At 44.6% G+C, this 23,481-nt stretch overlaps 1 protein-coding gene across 10 annotated transcripts in view; it reads left to right on the forward strand.

Moving 5' to 3' along the window:
- Positions 1-23,481, forward strand: part of hemk1 (HemK methyltransferase family member 1) — a 193,164-nt gene that overhangs the window by 81,873 nt on the left and 87,810 nt on the right. For all 10 annotated transcript variants that reach the window (XM_063068215.1, XM_063068209.1, XM_063068211.1 and 7 more), the window contains 3 exons: positions 1,859-2,005; positions 5,629-5,693; positions 10,668-10,717. In XM_063068215.1, coding sequence (XP_062924285.1) covers positions 1,859-2,005; positions 5,629-5,693; positions 10,668-10,717 — 262 coding nt within the window. The remainder of the gene's footprint in view (positions 1-1,858; positions 2,006-5,628; positions 5,694-10,667; positions 10,718-23,481) is intronic.

A 23,481-nucleotide genomic window follows, 5' to 3' on the forward strand; every position in this document is an offset into this window, starting at 1 on the left:
TATGTTGGAACCGGAACCATGGCAATAGAGCGTGCCGCTTGCGGGCCGCCCAGCACAATTCTCACTGATTTGTTTTGGTGCAAATGATGCATTTCAGTGCATGTTTCAAAGTACATGTGATAAATAAAGCTAATTTTCAAAAGATAAACCTGAATCTAAAATTTTACCACACAGACAAGAAAAGACTACGCACCGACAAGTCCTCAGTGCATAAAAAAAGCAGACACACATTAAAGACCAATCAAATAAGGAAAAAATAAGCTTCCTGATTAATGCAGTTCCTAACAAAATGGCAGCAATATGGCCAAGAAAGAATGTTTTCAGTCGAGGAAATTAATGCCCCGAAGCCAAGCTAGCTGTCAAATCTAACAGGGTCTTGGAATGTCTCCATCTGTGCCTGGTTCTCAGAAATATTCGAAAATAATTAAATCATCATTTGAACAATGGGAGCATACACTTCTCCTGCCAAGGAAGGGCACTCTGCACCTGCAAGTTTTGTAAATGAGGACTGCAGTGTTAACCATGGAGGAATTTACAAATGTGCGCAAACCCTGTGCTCACCCATTCTTTCATTTCTTTCCATTTGCTTTCAGAATCAGAATCAGGTTTATTATTACTGACATATGGTGTGAAATTTGTTTTGTGGCAGCAGTACAGTGCAATGCATACAATACAATACAATACACTATAAAATTCATTAGGAAATTTACACACACACACGCACACACGCAGACTAGTGGTGTTCTGCTGGGGTCAATAGTGGGACTGCTTCTTTTCACTTTATATATCAACAACTTGGATGACAGAATTGATGGCTTTGTGGCCACGTTTGCAAGAGATACAAAGATAGATGGAAGGATAAGTAGTATTGAGGAAGCAGAAAATTTTTGACAGATTGGGAGAATGGGCAAAGAAGCGACAGATAGGATATAGTGTCGGGTAGAAGGAATAAAAGCATAGACTATTTTCTAAATGGCGAGAAAATCAGAGGTGCAAAAGGACTTGGGAATCCTAGCGCAGGACTTCCTAAAGGTTAACTTGGAAGTTGAGTCATTTGTAAGGAAGGCAAGTGCAATGTTGGCATTCATTTTAAGTGGACTAGTATATAAGAGCAAGGATGTTATGCTGAGACTTAATAAGGCATTAGTCAGATTGCACTTGGTGCATTCCGAGCAGTTTTGGGCCCGTTATCTAAGAAAGGATGTGCTGGCATTGGCGAGGATCCAGAGGAGGTTCACGAGAATGATTCTGGGAATTAAAGGGTTAATGTATGAGGAGTGCTTGATGGCTTTGGGATTTTACTTGCTGGAATTTAGAAGAATTGGCTGGAGTTTAGAAGAATTGGAGGGGGGGGGGAATCTTATTGAAACCTTTCGAATATTGAAAGGCCTTGATAGAGTGGATGAGGAGAGGAAGTTTCCTATACTAGGTAAGTCTAGGATCAGAGGCACAGCCTCAGAATAGAAGGAAGTCCATTTAGAACAGAGGTGAGGAGGGATTGCTTTAGCCAGAGGGTGGTGAATCTGTGGAATTCATTGCCACAGATGGCTGTGGAGGAAAAGTCACTGAGTATAGTTAAAGTGAACGTTGATAGGTTCTTGATTAGTCAGGGCATCAAAAATTATGGGTGGAAGGCAGAAGAATGGGGTTGAGAAGGATAATAGATCAGCCATGATCAAATGACAGAGTATACTCAGTTCTCATGACAGAGTATACTCCTGTCCTAGTTCTGCTCCTATGTTTTATGGTCTTATGGCAATCTTCTTGAAGCCTATTATCGAGTTGGTGCATAGAGTCTGTCTGCATACAAAACATGCTTTATTTCTTTCATGCTGATTTTGTGCTTTATTTTAATTAGTGTTTAGTCGATCTGGTGCTGTTGGAACTCGCCACAAAAGAAAAGGTTGACTGGCAAAGCTTAAGTCAAGCTTCAAGCCCAATTTTCCTGGAAATTGGGTGTGGATCTGGTGCCATAACTCTGAGCTTGCTGCACTTCTTCAAACAAGTGAGTATTGTCCCTATCTTTGTTAAAGCTCTTTTTATAAATATATATTTGAATTTGAATGTATCTATTTTAATGTTAGCTTATTCCACGTAATTTTAATAATCCCATGATTACCTGAAGTGCTTGAGGAAAAATTACATGAGTAAACACACACTTAATTCTTTTGAAGCTTTGAAGTAAAGCTATAGAAAGTTTAATCAAACCCTTCTCTCCTACATAGCCCAAATAAAGTAAAGTAAAGTAAATGTTTTCATCATCCATGTGCCTATTCAAGAATTTCTTAAATGCCCCTAATGTATCTACCTCTACCACTATCCCTGGCAGGGCATTCCACACCCCCAGCACTCTATGTGTAAAGAACTTACTTCTGAAATCCTCCCCCATACTTTCCTCCAATTATGTCCCCTTGTACTTGCTAAATCACCTGTTGTCAACACCTCCTGATGTTGTGGCTGATTCACTACCTTCCAGGAAATGCACTGGTTCAGCCAGCAAATGGAGATTTCACAGTCAATGGCTCCTCGTGATCACCCAGTGTCTTTCCACCACAAACAAGGCCAAGACAAAGATGTAGTTGGATACTCTATTGGCCTGGTTGAGTATATCTCCACAGTAAAAAGCTGTCTTCACAACTATCTGTTCTGGCACTCTGGTTCCCATTCCCTGCAACTCTAATTTAACCAGACAACCCTCCTCCACCGAACCTCCCTTCCCTCCCTCCCCCCCCAAGTGCAGCACTAGCACACCTTCCCATTAGGATATTAGTCCCCGTCTAGTTCAAGTGCAAACTCTTCTGTACAGGTCCCACCTTTCCTGGAAGAGAGCCCAATAATCCAAAATTCTGACGTCCTCCCTCCTACACCAGCTTCTCAGCCACGTGTTGAACTGTATAATCTAGACCAGACCACTGTGACTTTCCTCTGCTAGGTCATCCCCCCAACAGTCTCCAAAATGGGATATCTGTTGTTGAGGGGGGTGGCCATAGAGATTTTCTGTACTGGTTGTTTAATCCCTTTCCTCCAACTGACAGTCACCCAGTTTCCTGTGTCCTGAACCTTAGGTGCAACTACCTCTCTATATGTCCTATCTATCACCCCCTCCATCCCCTGCTCCCCAGCCTCCCGAATGATCTGGAATTAATCCAGTACCAGTTCCAATTCCTTAACACAGAGTGTTAGAAGCTGTACCTGGATGTACTTATTGCAGGTGTAGCCATTTGGGACTTTGGAGGTCTCCCTGCCTTTCCACATGCCACAAGATGAGCGCTCAACTACCCTGCCTGGTTGTCCCTGTTGTTCCAGCTGAGCAAATATAAAGAAGGAGAAACAATAAATAAACTGCGGGGGAGAAAAATGTCTACCGACAGCTTTTCACTTTCTCTCAATCAAGCCTCTCCTCACTGGAGCCTCAAAATCTCCCCTCTAGCTCTGTCCACTCCAACAATGGCCGTTCCATTTGCCCTTGCCTTAGTTTAAGTTCCTGTCAATCCCGATCACTGATCGGCTGCTGCTCAAAACACTAAACTGCCACAAGTCGGTGCCTTATGTATTCAATCCACGAATCTCAATGAGTGTGTGTTGCTCCAGATTTCTGACATCTACAGTCTCTCGTGTCTCTTTTTTAGCATAAATTTTTATTACTGCGATTAATGAAAAGGTTAACGTATCAGGAACGTGTAATGGCTCTGGCCAGAGGGTGGTGGATCTGTGGAATTCATTGCCACAGACGGCTGTGGAGGCCAAGTCATTGAATTGAATTAAATTGACTTTATTACTTACACCCTTCATATACATGAGGACTAAAAATCTTTGTTATTTCTCCGTCTAAATGTGCAATTTATAGTAACTTATAATAAATAGCATGTACAACAGGACAGTCAATATAACATAGAAGCACAGCTGTATCAGCATAAATTCATCAGTCTGATGGTCCAGTGGAAGAAGCTGTCCTGGAACCTGTTGGTCCTGGCTTTTATGCTGCGGTACCGTTTCCCGGATGGTAGCAGCTGGAACAGTTTGTGGTTGGGATGATTCAGGTCCCCAGTGATCCTTTTGGCTCTTTTTTCACACCTGTCTTTGTAAATGTCCTGAATCATGGGAAGTTCACAACTACAGATGCGCTCGGCTGACCGCATCACTCTCTGCAGAGTCCCCTGTGAAACACCAATAGTCACTGGCAGCAAGGCCTCCTGCCAATCAGCCAATGATCTCTCCATGCTAGAATCTTTCCTGTAATACCATGGGCTCATAGCTTGTTAAGCAGACTCATGTGTGGCACCTTATTAAAGGCCTTCTTGAAAATCCAAGTGCACAATATCAACCAATTCTCCTTTGTCTACCCTGCTTGTTATTTGTCAGGCAAGACTTTCCCTTAAGGAAATCATGCTGACTACGTCCTATTGTATCATGTACCTTAAGCACCACAAAACCACGTCCTTAACAATTAACTCCAACATCTTCCCAGCCACCGAGGTCAGACTAACTGCCCTATAGTTTCATTTCTTCTGCCTCTCCTCCTTCTTGTAGAGTGGAGTGACATTTGCAATTTTTCCATTCCAGCATCTAGTGTTTCTTGAATGATCTCCTTGATTCTTGAATGCCTCCACGATCTCTTCAGCCTAAGACTTTTGCACAGTACTGTAAATCAGCTATGATGGAATGATTGTCAGAACAGACTAGATGGGCCGGATGGCCTGACTCTACTTCTATGTCTTATGGTCCTATTCCGGTTTTAGATAGTTGTGTTGCTCCATTAGTTATCTGATTAAATGTAAACACGAGATATTCTGCAGATGCTGGAAATCCAAAGCAACGCACACAAAATGCTGGAGGAACTCAGCAGGTCAGGCAGCATCTATGGAAATGAATAAAGAGTCAGTATTTTGGGGAAGATCCTTCTTCGGGTCTGAAATGGAAGGGAGAAGATGCCAGAATAAAAAAAGTGGAGGGAGTGGAAGGAGGATAGCTAGAAGGTGATAGGTGAAGCCAGATGGATTGGAAAGATAAAAGGTTGGAGAAGAAGGAATCTGTTAGGAGAGGAGAGTGGACCATAGGAGAAAGGGAAGGAGGAGGGGACCCAGGGGGAGGTGGTAGGTGAAAAGAGGTGAGAGGCCAGAGTAGAAGAAGAGGGGAGGGGGAGCGAATTTTCTTTTTACCGGAAGGAGATAGCGATTTTTATGCCATCAGTTTGGAATATAAGGTGTTGCTCCTCCGCCCTGAGGGTGGCCTCATCTTGCCAGAAGAGGAGGCCATGGACCGACATGTCAGAACAGGAATGGGAATCGCAAATAAATTGTTTGGCCACTGGGAAGTTCTGCTTTTGGCAGATGGAGGGCAGGTGCTCGACAAAGCGGTTCCCAGTTTACAGCGGGCCTCACCAATGGTGAAATGTTGCCTCAAATGGAAGCCCCTGAGTGGAGGTGAGGAAGGAAGTGAATGGGCAGGAGCAGCATTTAGGCCATGTGCAGGGATAAGTGCCAGGAGGAAGATTAGTGGGGAGGGACAAGGGAATTGTGGAGGGAGCAATGCCTGCCAAAAACGGAGAGGCAGGGAGAGGTAAAGATACCGTATATTTAGTGTCAGGATCAAAGGATCCCTGTTCTGATTAAATGTTTTGCTTTGCAGGGTTTTGCCGTGGCAGTGGATAAAAGCCCCGAAGCTGTGAGCCTCACCAGAGAAAATGCTGAGAGGTAATGGGCACTCGTGGCAAACCATCCTCCCCGTGGAATACATGGGTTCTCCCCAGGTGCTCCTCCCACTGTCCAAAGATGAACCGGGCAGGTTAATTGGGTCCTTGTAAATTGTCCCATGCTTAGGTTAGGGTTAATCGGGTTTGTCAGGGGATGCTGGGACGGCCTGGTCGAAGGGCCTACTCCACACTGAATCACTAAATAAATAAATAACGGGCCACAACATGCTGTCAGTCAATATTATTCTCCACATACACGTACCCAGGCAATGCATTCAGATTCAGATCCCTTTCTTTAGCACATGTACATCAAGACATAGTGAAATGTGTCATTTGCATTTAAATCCAAATGATGTGATGGGGGGAAGCCCCCAAGTGTCGCCCCACTTTCTGACACCAACATAGCATGCCCACAATACTCAGCAGAACAACACAAAGCACAACATACAACAGCAAAACATACCCCATTCCCCCGTTCCTCTCTCCCACCCACCACTCACATACACTGTCCTCCAAACCTGGCACAGGCCGTCTTTAGCCGCCAGCAGACTTGTGGATTCACAGACTTTGGCTTCCCCAGCAGTCTAGCAGGGGTTCACAGACCCAGACTTTTGGACTTCCAGCCGACCTTCAGGCTTTGATCTTCAGTATCAACGCAAGCCTTACCAATGACAAATGAGGACGCCGAACGAAAGGCCTCGAATGCTGGACTCTCGCATGACAGGATCCAGAACACTAGGCCTCAAACTCTGGTCTCGCCAGTGGTCAGACCCTGACCACTAGGCCCCAAACTGGTCTCACCGATGGTGAGACCTAAAACACTTGCTGATGACAGAAACTTGAACACTAGGCCTTCAACAGAGACTCACCAATGTTAGGACCCCAAACATTTGGCCTGGATTAAGCTACACACACAAGCGACCAGGCACCGTCTATGGAAAAAAGTACAGTCAACGTTTCAGGCCGAGTCCTGCACAAGGGTCTCGGTCCGAAACATTGACTGTACTTTTTTCCATAGATGCTGCCTGGCTTGCTGAGTTCCTCCAGCATTTTGTTTGTGTGTTGCTTGGATTTCCAGCATCTGTAGATTCTCTCTTGTTTGTGCCGGGAGTAGGCTTACCTTTTGTGGGTGCCCTAGTACAGCGGTCCCCAACCACCGGGCCGCAAGGCATGCGCTACGAGGCCACGAGGAAACGATATGATTTGGCGATAGGAGCAGCTGCACCTTTCCTCATTCACTGTCACGCCCACTGTTGAGCTTGAACACACGCGTGGTCATTACCCGCGCGTCATCCATGTCAGCGCGGGAAGGAGATCAACTCCTCGAGCTTGCAAATGACAGCGGGCTGAAAAGTATGTTTGACATAACATCTCTGCCGGCATTCCGGATCAAAGTCAAGGCTAAATATTCTGAGATAGTCAGGAAAGCACTGAAAACGTTGCTTCCATTTCCAACATATCTCTGCAATGAATGCAACGAAAACTAAATTGCGGAATAGACTGCACATAAGGAACCCCCTTCGAGTATCACTGTCTCCTGTCACCCCTCAATAGGACCGTCTTGTTGCAGGAAAACAAGCCCAAGGCTCCCACTGATTCAGCGATATTGGTGCGTTGCAATGATTTTATATGTTCATATGAGGAAAATATGCGCTGTGGTGTTTGATATCCAAACGTTACTTAAAATGTTATGATGCTATTGACTTATAAGTGACTTATATAACCATATAACAATTACAGCATGGAAACAGGCCATCTCGCCCCTTCTAGTCCATGCCAAACGCTACTCTCACCTAGTCCCACCGACCTGCACTCAGCCCATAACCCTCCATTCCTTTCCTGTCCATATACCTATCCAATTTTTCTTTAAATGATAATATCGAACCTGCCTCTACCACTTCTACTGGAAGTTCGTTCAACACTTCAAGCTCCCCTGTCCTCCCCTGATAATTGTCTTATCGCTATATTCATGCGAGGAAAATATGCGCTGCGTGTTTAATATTAAATTCGTTAGATAAACACTTTTAGAAATGAAATTGAGTGTATTAGCCACTTATCACCTATATTCCGGTCGTGATTAACACACACACACACCCCCCCCCCGCCGCCGCCATGGACCCCTCAGTCAGTGGTAGGAATTCATAACATGAAAAAGCTTGGGAGCTCCTGCTCCGTCTCCTGAACTGGCATGGATAACCACTCTCCTGAACTCTGAACTGATTCACCTTCAAGGTTTCTTTACAGCTCATGTTCTCAGTATTATTTTTGTTTGTACAGTTTTGTTTTCTTTTGCACATTGTTTGTCAGTCTTTGTTTATGGTATAGTTTTTTTGTAAACTCCATTGTATTTCTTTTTTTCCCTGTAAATGCCTGCAAGAAAATGAATCTCGGGGTAGTATATAACACGTACGTACTTAGGTTTTACACTTCGTACAGTAAGTAGAGATGCAATTTTTTTTTGTTAATTCTGTTGATTTAATCGCTGCTAACTGGTTTCATATCTTCTAAGAAAACCTAAAATTCCAAAGCATTACACCACGTTTAATCCACCCAACATCAGCTGATGGTCTCGTTCCAGCCACAGACTTAGCAGTCAGGCATTTCTGAGGATGAATAATTTAATCTTACTCAATAGACCTTTTGTCATTGACAGTGAGCAGCAGTTTGACAAGTTACTTGGAAACTGATCTTTTTGATTTTGGAGATCCCCTGTGATGGGTGGGGCAGGAGATAGTGGGTGGAAGCAATGATTGAATTGATGAAAATATTATGAAGCAGCTTGCATTGTATCCTGAACTGCCTATTGTAAAATCTTGGCCTGCATTATCTATTGTTGCCATCGTCTCTTATCTAAAATTATATCTACTGAATCAGATTATTTTCAGTGGAATTATCCAGTGAGAACGTTGCTGTTCTCGAGAGGCCTTGTTATGCATATTTAGACCATAAGACATAGGACCAGTATTAGGGCGTTTGGCCTATTGAATCTGCTCTGCCATTCCATCAACGCTGATTTATTATCCCTCTCAACCCCATTCTCCTGCCTTCTCCCCATAACATTTGAGGCATCTACTATTCAGGAACTTGTCAACCTCCAGTTTAAATATATCCAATGATTTGGTGTCCACAGCCATCTGTGGCAATGAATTCTGCAGATTCATCACCCTTTGGCTAAATAAATTCTTCCTCAGCTCTGTTCTAAAGGGTTGTCCTTCTTTTCTGAGGCTGTGACCTCAGGTCCTAGCCTTCCCCACTACAGGAAATAATCTCTCCACGTCCATTCTCTCAAGGTCTTTCATTATTCGATAGGTTTCAATGAGATCCCCCTCTCATTCTTCTAAGTTCCAGCAAGTACAGGCCCAGAGCCATCCAATGCTCCTCATGTGTTAACCCTTTCCTTCCCAGGATAATTCTCATGAACTTCCTCTAGATCCTCTCCACTGCCAGCACATCCTTTCTTAGATAAGGGTCCCAAAACTCCTCACAGTACTCGAAGTGCCTCTCAAGCCACAGCTTTATAGGTGTTAAAATTAGAGTAAGCTAATTCATATATAATATTCATAAAAGTTGCTGGTGAACGCAGCAGGCCAGACAGCATCTCTAGGAAGAGGTACAGTCGACGGTTCGGGCTGAGACCCTTCATCAGGACTGATGTTCACCAGCAACTTTTATGTGTGTTACTTGACATTCCAGCATCTGCAGATTTCCTCGTGTTCGTGTTTGCGTCATATATCAGCATGGGTGTGGACCAAGTATGTCCAGAGGGGCAGATAGTCAGACAATGTATACGTATCTTGCAAACCCTTCAGTAGTTGCAGACACCTGAAGAGCAGACTATCTGTTGGATGGAAGTGACCAACAACTCTGATAGAGGCAGATGCCAAGTTTTTAAGCTCACCAGTGGGAGGTGGTGTTTTAGCACTGCTGGCCCACCAACTCGAGGGAGTCTTGATCATAAGCGGGCCAAAACTCCTGAAGACAGGTGGCAGATCAACTGATGATCCCACTGGTGATAGTACAGGACAGTTAACATCTTAGTCCACGTGTATTTTGTAACCCATGTTTACTTTTAGGTCACATTTTAATGTCAAAATGACTTGACCTGCTTGGTCTCCGAAATTAATTTATGAAGTACATAATCGTCTCGTTTTATTACACCCACATTTGCTGTTCAACCCACTGAGTTCTAACAAGAGATTGTTGTTTGCTCTAGATTCCAGTATCTGTAGTGTCTTGGAGACACAGGAGACTGCAGATGCCAGACACTACAAGAAATTTTTATTTTTCTTTAATAGTTACAGTACATGTTGCGTCTTTAAGAAAAGATTAGCAAAAGAGTTTTTTTTCTCTGCTTTCCCCATTGGAGGTCGACATAGACTCACGGGGCAAAATGATCTCCTACCATGTTGTTAGAAAGGCAAAATACCCTTCCTTGCAATGAAAATTGATGTTCATTTATTGATCTGCCTCATACCAATATGTATTATTATTTCAGAGGGTTACCTCTTTACAAATTGCAAGAAAGACAATTGATTTTTTTGTTGTCAATCATAAGAAGGGTACATTATTTCCCAGGGAAAGGGAATTAAAGCCTAGAAGACATATGTTTAATGTGTAACATTTAAAAGAGAACTTCTTCACTCTGAGGTTAGTGGGTAGAGAGAACGAGCAGCCAGAGGAAGTAGAATAACAACTTTTGAAAGACATAAGGACAGGAAAAGCTTAGAAGGATATGGGTCAAATGCAGGTGAATGGGATTACCTTAGGTGGGTATATTGGTCGGCATGGACAGGTTGGGCCAAGTGCCCTGTTTTGTGCAGTACAGCTCTATGGTTTTATGACTATAAGTACATAGAATAGTACAGCTCAGGAATAGGCCTTTTGGGTCACAAAGTCCGCACCAACCATGATGCGAAATAAAACTATATTATTCCTGCAATGCCACAATCACCTTTTTTGCTCATTTCTTTTTTAGATTGTGTCTTCACCACAGACTTCAAGAATTGCAACTCAACATTTTATCCGGTAAGTAAAACCATGCATTTTACCCATTTCAATTTTCAATTCAATCGTACGCCACAATCCTCTTTTAATTTTCTAATATAAAAAATGGTAATGGGCTGGAGTTCGCAATCAAACTCATGGTGGATGGTTTGGAACATTTCAAGGATCTGCTTACTTACTGCCCAGTACACTGCTGGCGTTTAGAGCATCAATGAAGGCCCTTCATCTCATCTGTGGAAAGGAGTAAGCAGTCGAGCATCACAGCCCTGCACTTATATTCTAGCCCTCTTGAAATGAGTGCTAACACTGCATTTGCCTTGTTCACCACCGACTCAACCTGCAGCCGTCCTGTTTCCTCAACATTACCTGCCCCTCCACCAAGCAAACTTGGCAACCAAGCCATCTATTCCATCATCTAAATCATTGATACGCAGCGTAAAAAGAAGTGGTCCCAACACTGACCCCTGCGGAACACCGGAATCAGAATCAGGTTTATTATCACCAGCATGTGACATGAAATTTGTTAACTTGGCAGCAGCAGTTCAATGCAATATATAATCTAGCAGAGAGAGAAAATAATAATAATAAATAAAATAAAACATAATAAATAAACAAGTAAATCAATTACATATATTGAATAGATTTTTTAAAAATGTGAAAAAATAGAAATGCTGTATATTAAAAAAAAGTGAGCGAGTGTTCAGAGCTTCAAAGTACATTTAGGAATCTGATGGCAGAGGGGACGAAGCTGTTCCTGAATCGCTGAGTGTGTGCCTTCAGGCTTCTGTACCTCTTACCTGATGGTAACAGTGAGAAAAGGGCATGGCCTGGGTGCTGGAGGTCCTTAATAATGGACGCTGCCTTTCTGAGACCCCGCTCCCTAAAGATGTCCTGGGTACTTTGTAGGCTAGTGCCCAAGATGGAGCTGACTAGACTTAAAGACTTCTGTAGCTTCTTTTGGTCCTGTGTAGTAGCCCCTCCATACCAGACAGTGATGCAGCCTGTCAGAATGCCCTCCACGGTACAACTACAGAAGTGTTTGAGTGTACTTGTTGACATGCCAAATCTCTTCAAACTCCTAATAAAGTATAGCCACTGTCTTGCCTTCTTTATGACTAAATCAATATGTTGGGACCAGGTTAGATCCTCAGCGATCTTGACACCCAGGAACTTGAAGCTGCTCACTCTCTCCACTTCTGATCCCTCTATGAGGATTGGTATGTGCTCCTTCGTCTTAGTCTTCCTGAAGTCCACAGTCAGCTCTTTCGTCTTACTGACATTGAGTGCCAGGTTGTTGCTGCAGTACCACTCCACTAGTTGGCCTATCTCACTCCTGTCCACCCTCTTGTCACCACCTGAGATTCTACCAATAATAGCTGTATCATCAGCAAATTTGTAAATGGTCACTGACTGCCAACCAGAAAAGGATCCTTTTATTCCAACTCGCAGTCTTCTACCAATCAGCCAATGCTCTAACATGCCAGTAACTTTCCTGTAATACCATGGGCTCTTCTCTTGGTAAGCAGCCTCATGTGTGGCACCTTGTCAAAGGCCTTCTGAAAATCCCCTGTATTTACCTTACTTGTAATCTCCTCGAAGAATTCCAATAGGTTCATCAGGCAAGATTTTCCCCTAAGGAAACCACACTGACTTTGTCCTAACTTGTCCTGTGTCACCAAGTACTCCATAACCTCATCTTTAACAATTGACTCCAACATCTTCCCAACCACTGAGGTCAGGCTAACTGGTCTATAATTTCGTTTTTATAGAGTTGAGTAACTTTTGCAATTTTCCAGTCCTCCAGAACCATGTCAGAGCTCAATGATTCTTAAAAGATCGTTAATCCACAGTCTCTACCGCTACCTCTTTCCGAACCATAGGGTGCAGTTCATCTAGTTTGGGTGACTTATGCACCTTGAGCTTTTTCAGCTTTTTGAGCACCTTCTCCCTTGTAATAGTAACTGCACACACTTCTCTTCCCTCATACCCTTCAACACCTAGCACACTGCTAGTGTCTTGCACAGCAAAGACTGATGTAAAATGCTCATTTAGTTCATCTGCCATTTCCTTCTCCCTGGTTGTTATTTCTCCGGCCTCATTTTCTAGCAGTCCTATATCCACTCTCATCTCTCTTTTATTTTTTATGTACTTGAAAAAGCTTTTTCTATCCACTTTCATATTGTTTGCTAGCTTGCTTTCATATTTCATCTTTTCCCTCCTAATGATTCTTTTAACACACATCAAAGTTGCTGGTGAACGCAGCAGGCCAGGCAGCATCTATAGGAAGAGGCGCAGTCGACGTTTCAGGCCGAGACCCTTCGTCAGGACTAACTGAAGGAAGAGTGAGTAAGGGATTTGAAAGCTGGAGGGGGAGGGGGAGATGCAAAATGATAGGAGAAGACAGGAGGGGGAGGGATAGAGCCGAGAGCTGGACAGGTGATAGGCAAAAGGGGATACGAGAGGATCATGGGACAGGAGGTCCGGGAAGAAAGACGGGGGGGGGGGGGACCCAGAGGATGGGCAAGAGGTATATTCAGAGGGACAGAGGGAGAAAAAGGAGAGTGAGAGAAAGAATGTGTGCATAAAAAAGAGTAACAGATGGGGTACGAGGGGGAGGTGGGGCCTAGCGGAAGTTAGAGAAGTCAATGTTCATGCCATCAGGTTGGAGGCTACCCAGACGGAATATAAGGTGTTGTTCCTCCAACCTGAGTGTGGCTTCATCTTTACAGTAGAGGAGGCCGTGGATAGACATGTCAGAATGGGAATGGGATGTGGAATTAAAATGTGTGGCCACTGGGAGATCCTGCTTTCTCTGGCGGACAGAGCGTAGATGTTCAGCAAAGCGGTCTCCCAGTCTGCGTCGGGTCTCACCAATATATAAAAGGCCACATCGGGAGCACCGGACGCAGTATATCACCCCAGTCGACTCACAGGTGAAGTGATGCCTCACCTGGAAGGACTGTTTGGGGCCCTGAATGGTGGTAAGGGAGGAAGTGTAAGGGCATGTGTAGCACTTGTTCCGCTTACACGGATAAGTGCCAGGAGGGAGATCAGTGGGGAGGGATGGGGGGGACGAATGGACAAGGGAGTTGTGTAGGGAGCGATCCCTGCGGAACGCGGGGGGGGGGGGGAGGGAAACATCTACACTCTGTCCGCCAGAGAAAGCAGGATCTCCCAGTGGCCACACATTTTAATTCCACATCCCATTCCCATTCTGACATGTCTATCCACGGCCTCCTCTACTGTAAAGATGAAGCCACACTCAGGTTGGAGGAACAACACCTTATATTCCGTATGGGTAGCCTCCAACCTGATGGCATGAACATTGACTTCTCTAACTTCCGCTAGGCCCCACCTCCCCCTCGTACCCCATCTGTTACTCTTTTTTATGCACACATTCTTTCTCTCACTCTCCTTTTTCTCCCTCTGTCCCTCTGAATATACCTCTTGCCCATCCTCTGGGTCACCCCCCCCCCCCCCGTCTTTCTTCCCGGACCTCCTGTCCCATGATCCTCTCGTATCCCCTTCTGCCTATCACCTGTCCAGCTCTCGGCTCCATCCCTCCCCCTCTTGTCTTCTCCTATCATTTTGCATCTCCCCCTCCCCCTCCAGCTTTCAAATCCCTTACTCACTCTTCCTTCAGTTAGTCCTGACGAAGGGTCTCGGCCTGAAACGTCGACTGCGCCTCTTCCTATAGATGCTGCCTGGCCTGCTGCGTTCACCAGCAACTTTGATGTGTGTTGCTTGAATTTCCAGCATCTGCAGAATTCCTGTTGTTTAATGATTCTTTTAGTTGCTTTCTGTAGGTTTTTAAAAGCTTCCCAATCCTCTATCTTCCCACTAATTTTAGTTTTGTTGTATGCCCTCTTTTGCTTTTACATTAGCTTGGACTTCCCTTAACCGTGGTTGAAATAATCAGCCACGGTTGTATTATTTTGCTATTTGGGTATTTCTTTCTTTTTGGAATACATCTATCCTGCACCTTCCTCATTTCTCCTAAAAACTCACGCCATTGCTGCTCTGCTGTCATCCCTACCAGCACCTCCTTCCAATTTACTTTGGCCAACTCCTCTCTCATACCACTGTAATTTCCTTTACCCCACTGAAATACTCCTACATCAGACTTTACTTTCTCTCTATCAAATTTCAAGTTGAACTCAATCATATTGTGATCACTGCCTCCTAAGGGTTCCTTTACCTTAAGCTCCGTAATTGCCTCCGGTTCATTACACAACACCCAATCCAGAATAGCTGATCTCCTAAACAACAGGAATTCTGCAGATGCTGGAAATTCAAGCAACACACATCAAAGTTGCTGGTGAACGCAGCAGGCCAGGCAGCATCTCTAGGAAGAGGTGCAGTCGACGTTTCAGGCCGAGACCCTTCGTCAGGACTAACTGAAGGAAGAGTGAGTAAGGGATTTGAAAGTTGGAGGTGGAGGGGGAGATCCAAAATGATAGGAGAAGACAGGAGGGGGAGAGATGGAGCCAAGAACTGGACAGGTGATTGGCAAAAGGGGTACGAGAGGATCATGGGACAGGAGGTCCGGGAAGAAAGACGGGGGGGGGGACCCAGAGGATGGGGAAGGGGTATATTCAGAGGGACAGAGGGAGAAAAAGGAGAGTGAGAGAAAGAATGTGTGTATAAAAATAAGTAACAGACGGGGTACGAGGGGGAGGTGGGGCCAGCGTAAGTTAGAGAAGTCGATGTTCATGCCATCAGGTTGGAGGCTACCCAGACGGAATATAAGGTGTTGTTCCTCCAACCCGAGTGTGGCTTCATCTTTACAGTAGAGGAGGCCGTGGATAGACATGTCAGAATTGGAATGGGATGTGGAATTAAAATGTGTGGCTGATCCCCTAGTAGGCTCAATGACAAGCTGCTCATAGGCTTTCAACAAATTCACTCTCTTGAGATCCATTACTAAGTTGATTTTACCAGTGTACCTGCATGTTAAAATATCCTATGACTATCATAACATTGCCCTTTTGGCACTTCTTCTCTATTTCCCATTGTGTTCTATAGTCTGCATTCCAGCTACTGTTCAGAGGCCTGTATATACAGTAACTGCCATCAGAGTCCTTTCACCCTCACAGTTTCTTAACTCCACCCATAAGGATTCAACATCTTCCGACCTTATGTCACATCTTTCTAATAATTTGATGCCATTCTTTACCAGCAGAGCCACACCACCCTCTCTGCCTATCTTCTAGCCTCTATACAATGTGTAACCTTGAACATTCAGCTTCCAACTACAACCATCCTTCAGCCATGATTCAGAGATGACCACAACATCATACCCGACAACCTGTAAAAGTGCCACAAGATAACCCACCTTATTTCCTATACTCCGTGCAATAACTGAGTCATGAGATGGTGATGGTGCCGGCAATTGAAGTAGTGTCGAGAATGGGCAAAAATGGAGAATTATTCAGTGTAATGGACTGGAGGCACAGTAAACCCAGAGAAGTGATGGGTCATACTCACATGCCAGGCACACGTTGGAGAGCCTGCTGAAAAAGAGCATGTGGATCAGGAATACTGATGGCAGGACACTAATTGGCCTCTTCCTGTGCACTGACCATGGCTGCTACATCATCTTAGGCTCTGCTCAGGAGTACCTGAAGCCGATACATTCCCTGGTACAGGGCGAGTTGCTTGTGCTGGGCCTGGCAATGATCCCCGGACACCAAGTGGTCTCCATCGAAGTGGAAGCGGAGACCATGTCAAGCCTGCCATATGCATGAGAGGGGACACATTTCTCCCGAAGACAGTATGCATCTCCACGGTTCTGAGGGCATTCAGCTCCAAGCATCTACCACCTTCTCCCCATACCCTTTGACACCCTGACCAACCAAGAACCTATCAACCCCCCCCCCCCGCTTTAAATATATCCAATGACTTGGTAACTACAGCAAAGAATCCCACAGATTCACAGCCCTCTGGCTAAAGAAATTCCTCCTGATAAGAGTGTGGAGTAGATTGTGGAGCAGAAAGAAACTGGGAGATGTCAGGCCTTGGGGAGTGGTGAAAGAAGGGTGTGTGTGAGAGGGTCTGGACAGTACAGGAGAGAGAGGATAGAGGGGGAGTGCGTACTCATACCATTGGATTGGAGACCGCCCAGACAGAATGTGAGGCAACCTTCTGTAAGGAGGTTATAGAGATGTTACATTGAACTTATATAGAACAAGGTTAAATCTCATTTGGGGAACCCTTAGAGGCTAAGTACTAGATAAAGAATATGAAGGTATTGGAGGATGTCAAAGGTAATGCATAATGTTGATATCAAAACTCAGAGATTAGAACCAGTAATCTTTGTTCCATCAAATAAAGGTCTATCTAATAAATCCAACAATATCCTCAGGAGATGATCTTGACAACTTTATCCAGACTCTGGTTAAAATGAGACTTGTGCTGACACTAATGGTTGAGGTGAGTCTAGTCCCTAAAGGGTGAGATGTACTTTTTATGCTTGGGACACACAGTTCGGTCTGCACCTTGTGTGTGAGTGTTCCTATTGGAATCCTGATTGGATGGGAATGTCATAAAACATCTGCTTTTCAAAAATGCAAACAATTTCATAGTCTGCAACAATTAATTTATACCACCAGCTCAGATGCTCAACATGTAATCACTGTGTGTGTGGTTTTACAAGCAAAGCACTCACTACCTCCACCACATTGGAGTCAGCATCACTGATTACTTTTAAATCATTTTAAAACATTTAAATAAGGCCCCACGAATACCTAAAATACTGTCTTGTGTTTAGTGCCACAATTAAGTATGCAAGTTTCTGGTGAGCAATGTTGTGACTGTGATCCAAGTCACAGAGAGATATTGAAGCTGGTGATATAAAAGGTCGCTATTCATCACAACAAGCAAGCATTCTCCTGGAGACCCTCTCAGCAGAGTTTCCCAAACTCAAAGTGCATCACATTTTAATACCCTTAAAATCAAAAGTAACAGCAGGTGATTCAAAAGCATGAGAAATTCTGAAGATGCTAGAAATCCAAAGCAATACACACAAAATGCTGGAGGAACTCAGCAAGTCAGGCAGCATCAATGGAAATGAACAAACTGTCGACATTTTGGGCCAAGACCAATCTTCAGGGCTGTCGATGTATCAGGCCGAGACCCTTCTTCAGGACTGTCCATGTTTCAGATCCTGAAGAAGAGTGTCAACGTGAAACGTTGACTCTTTGTTCCTTTCCATGGATACTGCCTGACTTGCTAAGTTCCTCCAGCATTTTGTGTGTGTGGCTGGTGATTCAGTACAGTTTCAATAGCTACAAGGACATTGTTTACTTCAATATTTGCATTGACAGTGCTTCCTTTGAATTGCACATCTGCAGATCCTAGACACTCAAAGTGAGGGCTGACTCTGAGTAGTCAAAGATCCCAACGACTGAATCAGAATCAGGTTTGATATCCCCAGAGTATGTTGTGAAATTTGTTGGCTTTGCGGTGGTCTTACAATGCAATGCATGGTAATAGAGAGAGAAAAGAAAAACTGTGAATTATGATAAGTATGTGTACATATATACATGGTCACTTCACTTTGCAAACTATAGCTCTTAGCAGCAGCCTCTCACTATGGGCCGACAGCCTGTGCTCTTTGGCCAGAGTTGTTTGTTTGCTAACCTGTACTTTTAACTTCAATCTGATTACTGCTTGCAATTTACATTGAGAACTGAAGAATTGAATTAATATCTGCTAAATTCACATAAATTCATAACTCCAAATAATCCCTACAAGCCGCGGTTTTTGCGCCTAAAAGCCCTGCAGCATCAGTCATCTCAGGAAGTCAGATCTGTGGTGTGGAGCTCTCAGAGTTGCTGAGGTAGCATTGGCATGCTGAGTGTATCAGTCATTTTGTTTGTTCATCTTGGAACTTCCCAGTACATTTTTCCTGGCGTGGGGTATTGATGTCATTAGGCGGAAGTGGCAAACACTGCAGTGTAAGCAAATGCGCACTCTTGGAGCATAATCAACCAAAAGTTCTTACACTCTGTGGTTGCAAGCTAATTTTAGACCTTTAAAAATAACAATCGGTATTATTTTCCTTCATAGACAGTTAAGGATGACTTGGTATGTGGGTGCTGTGGTGACTGTCAAGGCCAGTGTGGGACTTCACATTCTGCTAAATGCTGGCCAGCAGGTCAAGCAGCATCAATGGAGGGGAACAAACAGCTGATGCTTCGGACTGAGACACTTCATCAGGGCTGAAAAGGAATGGAGAAGCCAGAATAAGGTGGGAGGAGAGAAAGGAGTACAAGCTGGCAGGTGATAGGTGTGGCCAGCTGAGGGGAAAGATTGGTGGTGGGTGGAAAACTTAAAGGGCTGAAGACGAAGGAATCTGATAGGAGAGGAGAGTGGACCATAGGAGAAAGGGAAGGAGGAGGGGAACTTGAGGGAGGTGATGGGCAGGTGAGAACGGTTGAAGTAAAAGGGGAGCCAGAATGGAGAATGAAAAAGAAAGGGGGAGAGAGGAGAAATTACTGGAGGTTGGAGACACCATTTCAGCCCGAAACATTGACTGTTTATTCCTTTCCATAGATGCTGCCTGGCTTGCTGAGTTCCTCCAGCATTTTGTATGTGATTTCCGTCATTTATAGAATCTTGTGTTCAGACTCTGCTGTTGTGACTGACTCAGGCTAAGCCACGTGGGAGCTGTAATTGGGAAATATAAAGGTCTTTATTCACACAGCAGGACAGATCAGTCCAGGAGAATGCAGGTGGAATAGTAGTGTATTAGTTAATGCAACACTATTACTGCCCCAGCAGTCCAGATTCAGTTCTGCAGCTGTCAGTAAGGGGTTTGTACATTCTTCCTGTGACTGCGTAGGGTTCCTCCAGATGCTCTGGTGTCCTCCACATTGCAAAGACACTCGGGTCAGTAGGTTAATTGATCACGAGTGTAATTGCGCAGTGCAAGCTCATTGGGCTAGAAGGGCCTGTTACCGTGCTGTATCTCTAATTAAGGATCTCTTTCTCCTGATACGATATTTCAGGAGTCTGATAGTGTAGGGTAATAACCTTTCCTGAACCTAGTGGTATGGGACCTAAAGCTCCTGTACGTCCTGCCCGATGGTAGTACCGAGAAGAAAGCATGGCCTAGATGGTGGGGGTCCTTGATGGTTTCTGGTGGTGGCACTCTTTGCAAATTATTCTAATGGTGGGAAGGGATTTTCCTGTGACGGAGAGACTGTATCCACCATTTTTTTGTTTCCATACCAGGCTGTGATGAACCAGTTAAGATACTCTCCTCTGTGCATCTATAGAAATATGTCAAAGTTTTGTTAAACCCAGTCAGCCACAGGGATAACTTGCAGAGACAGTAACAGAGTCAGAATTGAACCTCGGTGATTAGGGCTGAGAGGCAACAGCTCCACTAGCTGTCCCACTCTGTAACCTTTCCAGCAGAAGTTCTCAATACTAGTTCAAATGTCTCGCCCTTAATGTGAGCAGTTTTGGGCCCCATATTTAAGAAAGGATGTACTGGCCTTGGAATAAGTTTTGAGAAAGCTCAGGAGAATGAACCCAGGAATGAAAGCGTTAAACATATGAAAAACATCTGATGACTCTGAGCCTGTGCTCACTAGAGTTTAGAAGAATGAGGTTGGGTTCCCATTGAAACCTACCAAATATTGAAAGGCGTAGATTGAGTGGAGAGGATGTTTCCAGTAGTAAGAGAGTCTAGGACCAGAGGGCACAGCTCAGAATAGAAGGTCGTCCCTTTAGAACAGAGACGAGGAGGTATTTCTTTAGCCAGAGGGTGGTAATTCTGTGGAATTCATTCCACGTGGCTGCTGAGGCTAAATCATTGGGTATAATTAAAGTGGAGGTTGCTAGGTTCTTGATTTGTAGGGGCATCAAAAATTACAGGAAGAATGGAGTTGAAAGGGAAATAAATCAGCATGATCAAATGGTGGAGTAGACTCGATGGGCCGAATGGCCTAATTGTGCTCCTACGTCCTATTGTCTTCTTCGTTTTGAACGATAGAGACCTGAGTTTCAAGATGTCATTAGGGATGCTTCACATTGCTGAGGAGGCTGTAAGAACAATTTTAGAAGTGGTTCATTTGTGCACTTGGAGTTCTCTTGCTGTGACAGGGTTCAGAGGGTTGGTGTCAGGAGTCTGGTGTCAGGCATGTAAACAATGTGGCTGACTGAGTGTAATTAGGCCTGAGCAAAAGACCGTGTACAGCAGTTGTGCTGCTCTCTGCATTTCTCTTGGAGCAAATACATTGTGAAAGCCCTGGGGACAGAATACAACCCAATCCAGTTTTCAATTCTTTGGCCTCTGGAAGAGCTAACTGAGGACAACTCAGATGTTTATATATATTCATATCTTATCATGGTGGGTTTATAGAAAAGAAATCCAGGTCCCAGTTGTTTACTGAAGGCAAAATCCCACAAAGAATGGAGATATGAAGTAAAATAAGAACTTCCAGTTTAAGATGGCACTGGTGAAGCTCAGCAACTAATTATTGGCGGTAAACAAAACAAAGAAAACAACTCAAAACTTTATAATTCTCCGTAACTTCCACCACCTCCAACGGGATTCCACCACTAAGCACATCTTTCCCTCACACCGCCCCCCCCGCCGCTTTCCGCAGGGATCGCTCCCTACGCGACTCCCTTGTCCATTCGGCCCCCCCCCCATCCCTCCCCACTGATCTCCCTCCTGGCACTTATCCTTGTAAGCAGAACAAGTGCTACACATGCCCTTACACTTCCTCCCTTACCACCATTCAGGGCCCCAGACAGTCCTTCCAGGTGAGGCGACACTTTACCTGTGAGTTGGTTGGGGTGATATACTGCGTCCGGTGGCCTTCTGTATATTGGCGAGACCCGACGCAGACTGGGAGATCGTTTCGCTGAACACCTACTCTCTGTCCGCCCTGTCCGCCAGAGAAAGCAGGATCTCCCAGTGGCCACACATTTTAACTCCATGTCCCATTCCCATTCTGACATGTTTATCCACGGCCTCCTCTACTGTAAAGATGAAGCCACAATCAGGTTGGAGGAACAACACCTTATATTCCGTCTGGGTATCCTCCAGCCTGATGGCATGAACATTGACTTCTCTAACTTACGCTAAGGCCCCACCTCCCCCTCGTACCCCATCCCTTATTTATTTATATACACATATTCTTTTTCTCTCTCTCCTTTTTCTCCCTCTGTCCCTCTCACTATACCCCTTGCCCATCCTCTGGGCTTTCCCCCCCTCCCCCTTTTCTTTATCCCCAGGCCTCCTGTCCCATGATCCTCTCATATTCCTTTTGCCAATCAACTGTCCAGCTCTTGGCTCCATCCCTCCCCCTCCCACTTTCAAATCTCTTAATCGCTCTTCTTTCAGTTAGTCCTGACGAAGGGTCTCAGCCCGAAACGTTGACTGTACCTCTTCCTAGAGGTGCTGCCTGGCCTGCTGTGTTCACCAGCAACTTTTATGTGGGTTGCTTGAAATTCCAGCATTTGCAGATTTCCTTGTGTTTGCAAAACTTTATTTGTTTTTCTGGTAAATTATCACTGCAAACAATAACCTGTAGCTTCTTTTGAAGTTGAGCTTTTGAACTGCCTGTACGACCTGGCATTTTTGCTGTGGGAACTGAAGTCTTGAAGGTGCAATACTGTTGTGGCAGGGCACAAAAGCGGGAAGTGAGTCAATGTTTCGCCATTGTTGGAGCGGACTCGGAGGTGATTTGATGCGGCAGAACCGAGGCCGAACCCAGGCCCAAGAGCGAGGAAAGACCCAAGGTTCAATCAATTTAAGCAGCAGGTCGAATTAGAAAGGTCAGGTACAGGACAGATTAAGGCGGTAGGGCACCGTTAAATAGCATATCGAAGCAGCAGGAGTCAGGTCCAAGGGTAAGGAACAATCCAAGGTCTGGACGATTAAATCGCCAGGCCAGATTTAAAAGGTCAGAGTTTCAGGGCCAGAGGCAAGGGATGGCTGGCTCATTTCACTGCTCCGCGACGTTTACACAGCTCTATGCTATGCTGAGGCTGTGTCCTGCTTCTGAATCTGCAGTGATGTCTGGCTTCATGTTTGTGGACTCTCTTTCATAAACTTCAGTTGTGAATGTTATTTTCCTATTGTTTGCACAACCTTTTTTTTCTTTGCACATTGGGTGTTTGACGATTTTCTTTTCTAATGGGTGCTATTGGGTTTCTTTGTTTTTAGCTGCCAGTAAGGAGACGAGTCTCAAGGTTGTATAAAGTACTTTGATAATAAATATACTTTAAACTTTGAATACTGAAAGTAGTCAGCAGGTCAAACACGAAGATGAGCCAAGAAACACAATCAGTATTCTGGAAGGATGACCTTTGGTCAACATTAGTGTGGCACAGCTGGTAGAACAGCTGCCTCACAGCACAAGAGACGCAGGTTCAATCCCAACCTCGGGTGCGATCTGTGTGGAGTTTGCACATTCTCCCTGTGGCCACGTGGGTTTCCTCTGTACTTGCTGAAGTTTAGGAGAATTTGAAACCTACCAAATATTGAAAGGCCAATGAAGTCTACTCAAGAACCATAACAGCGGTTCCTATTCACATCAATATGATCAGGGCCATTCAATTAGCTTTAGTGACGTTGATTGTTTGTAATTTGCTTATAAAGTAACATTCCGATCATCTCATCGGATTATTCAGAGATCCTGTTGGTTTAGTTTCTGGCTCACACTCTGCATATTCTGCATCTTTGGGAGCACAGGCCAAGGCTACAGGCAAGGTTAAATTTGGGAACATGGGAAGTTAGGAATGTCGGTAGGTTTGTGGACAGA

This window comes from Mobula hypostoma, chromosome 15 (genome assembly GCF_963921235.1).
Source record: "Mobula hypostoma chromosome 15, sMobHyp1.1, whole genome shotgun sequence".
In the NCBI taxonomy this organism is placed as follows: domain Eukaryota; kingdom Metazoa; phylum Chordata; class Chondrichthyes; order Myliobatiformes; family Myliobatidae; genus Mobula; species Mobula hypostoma.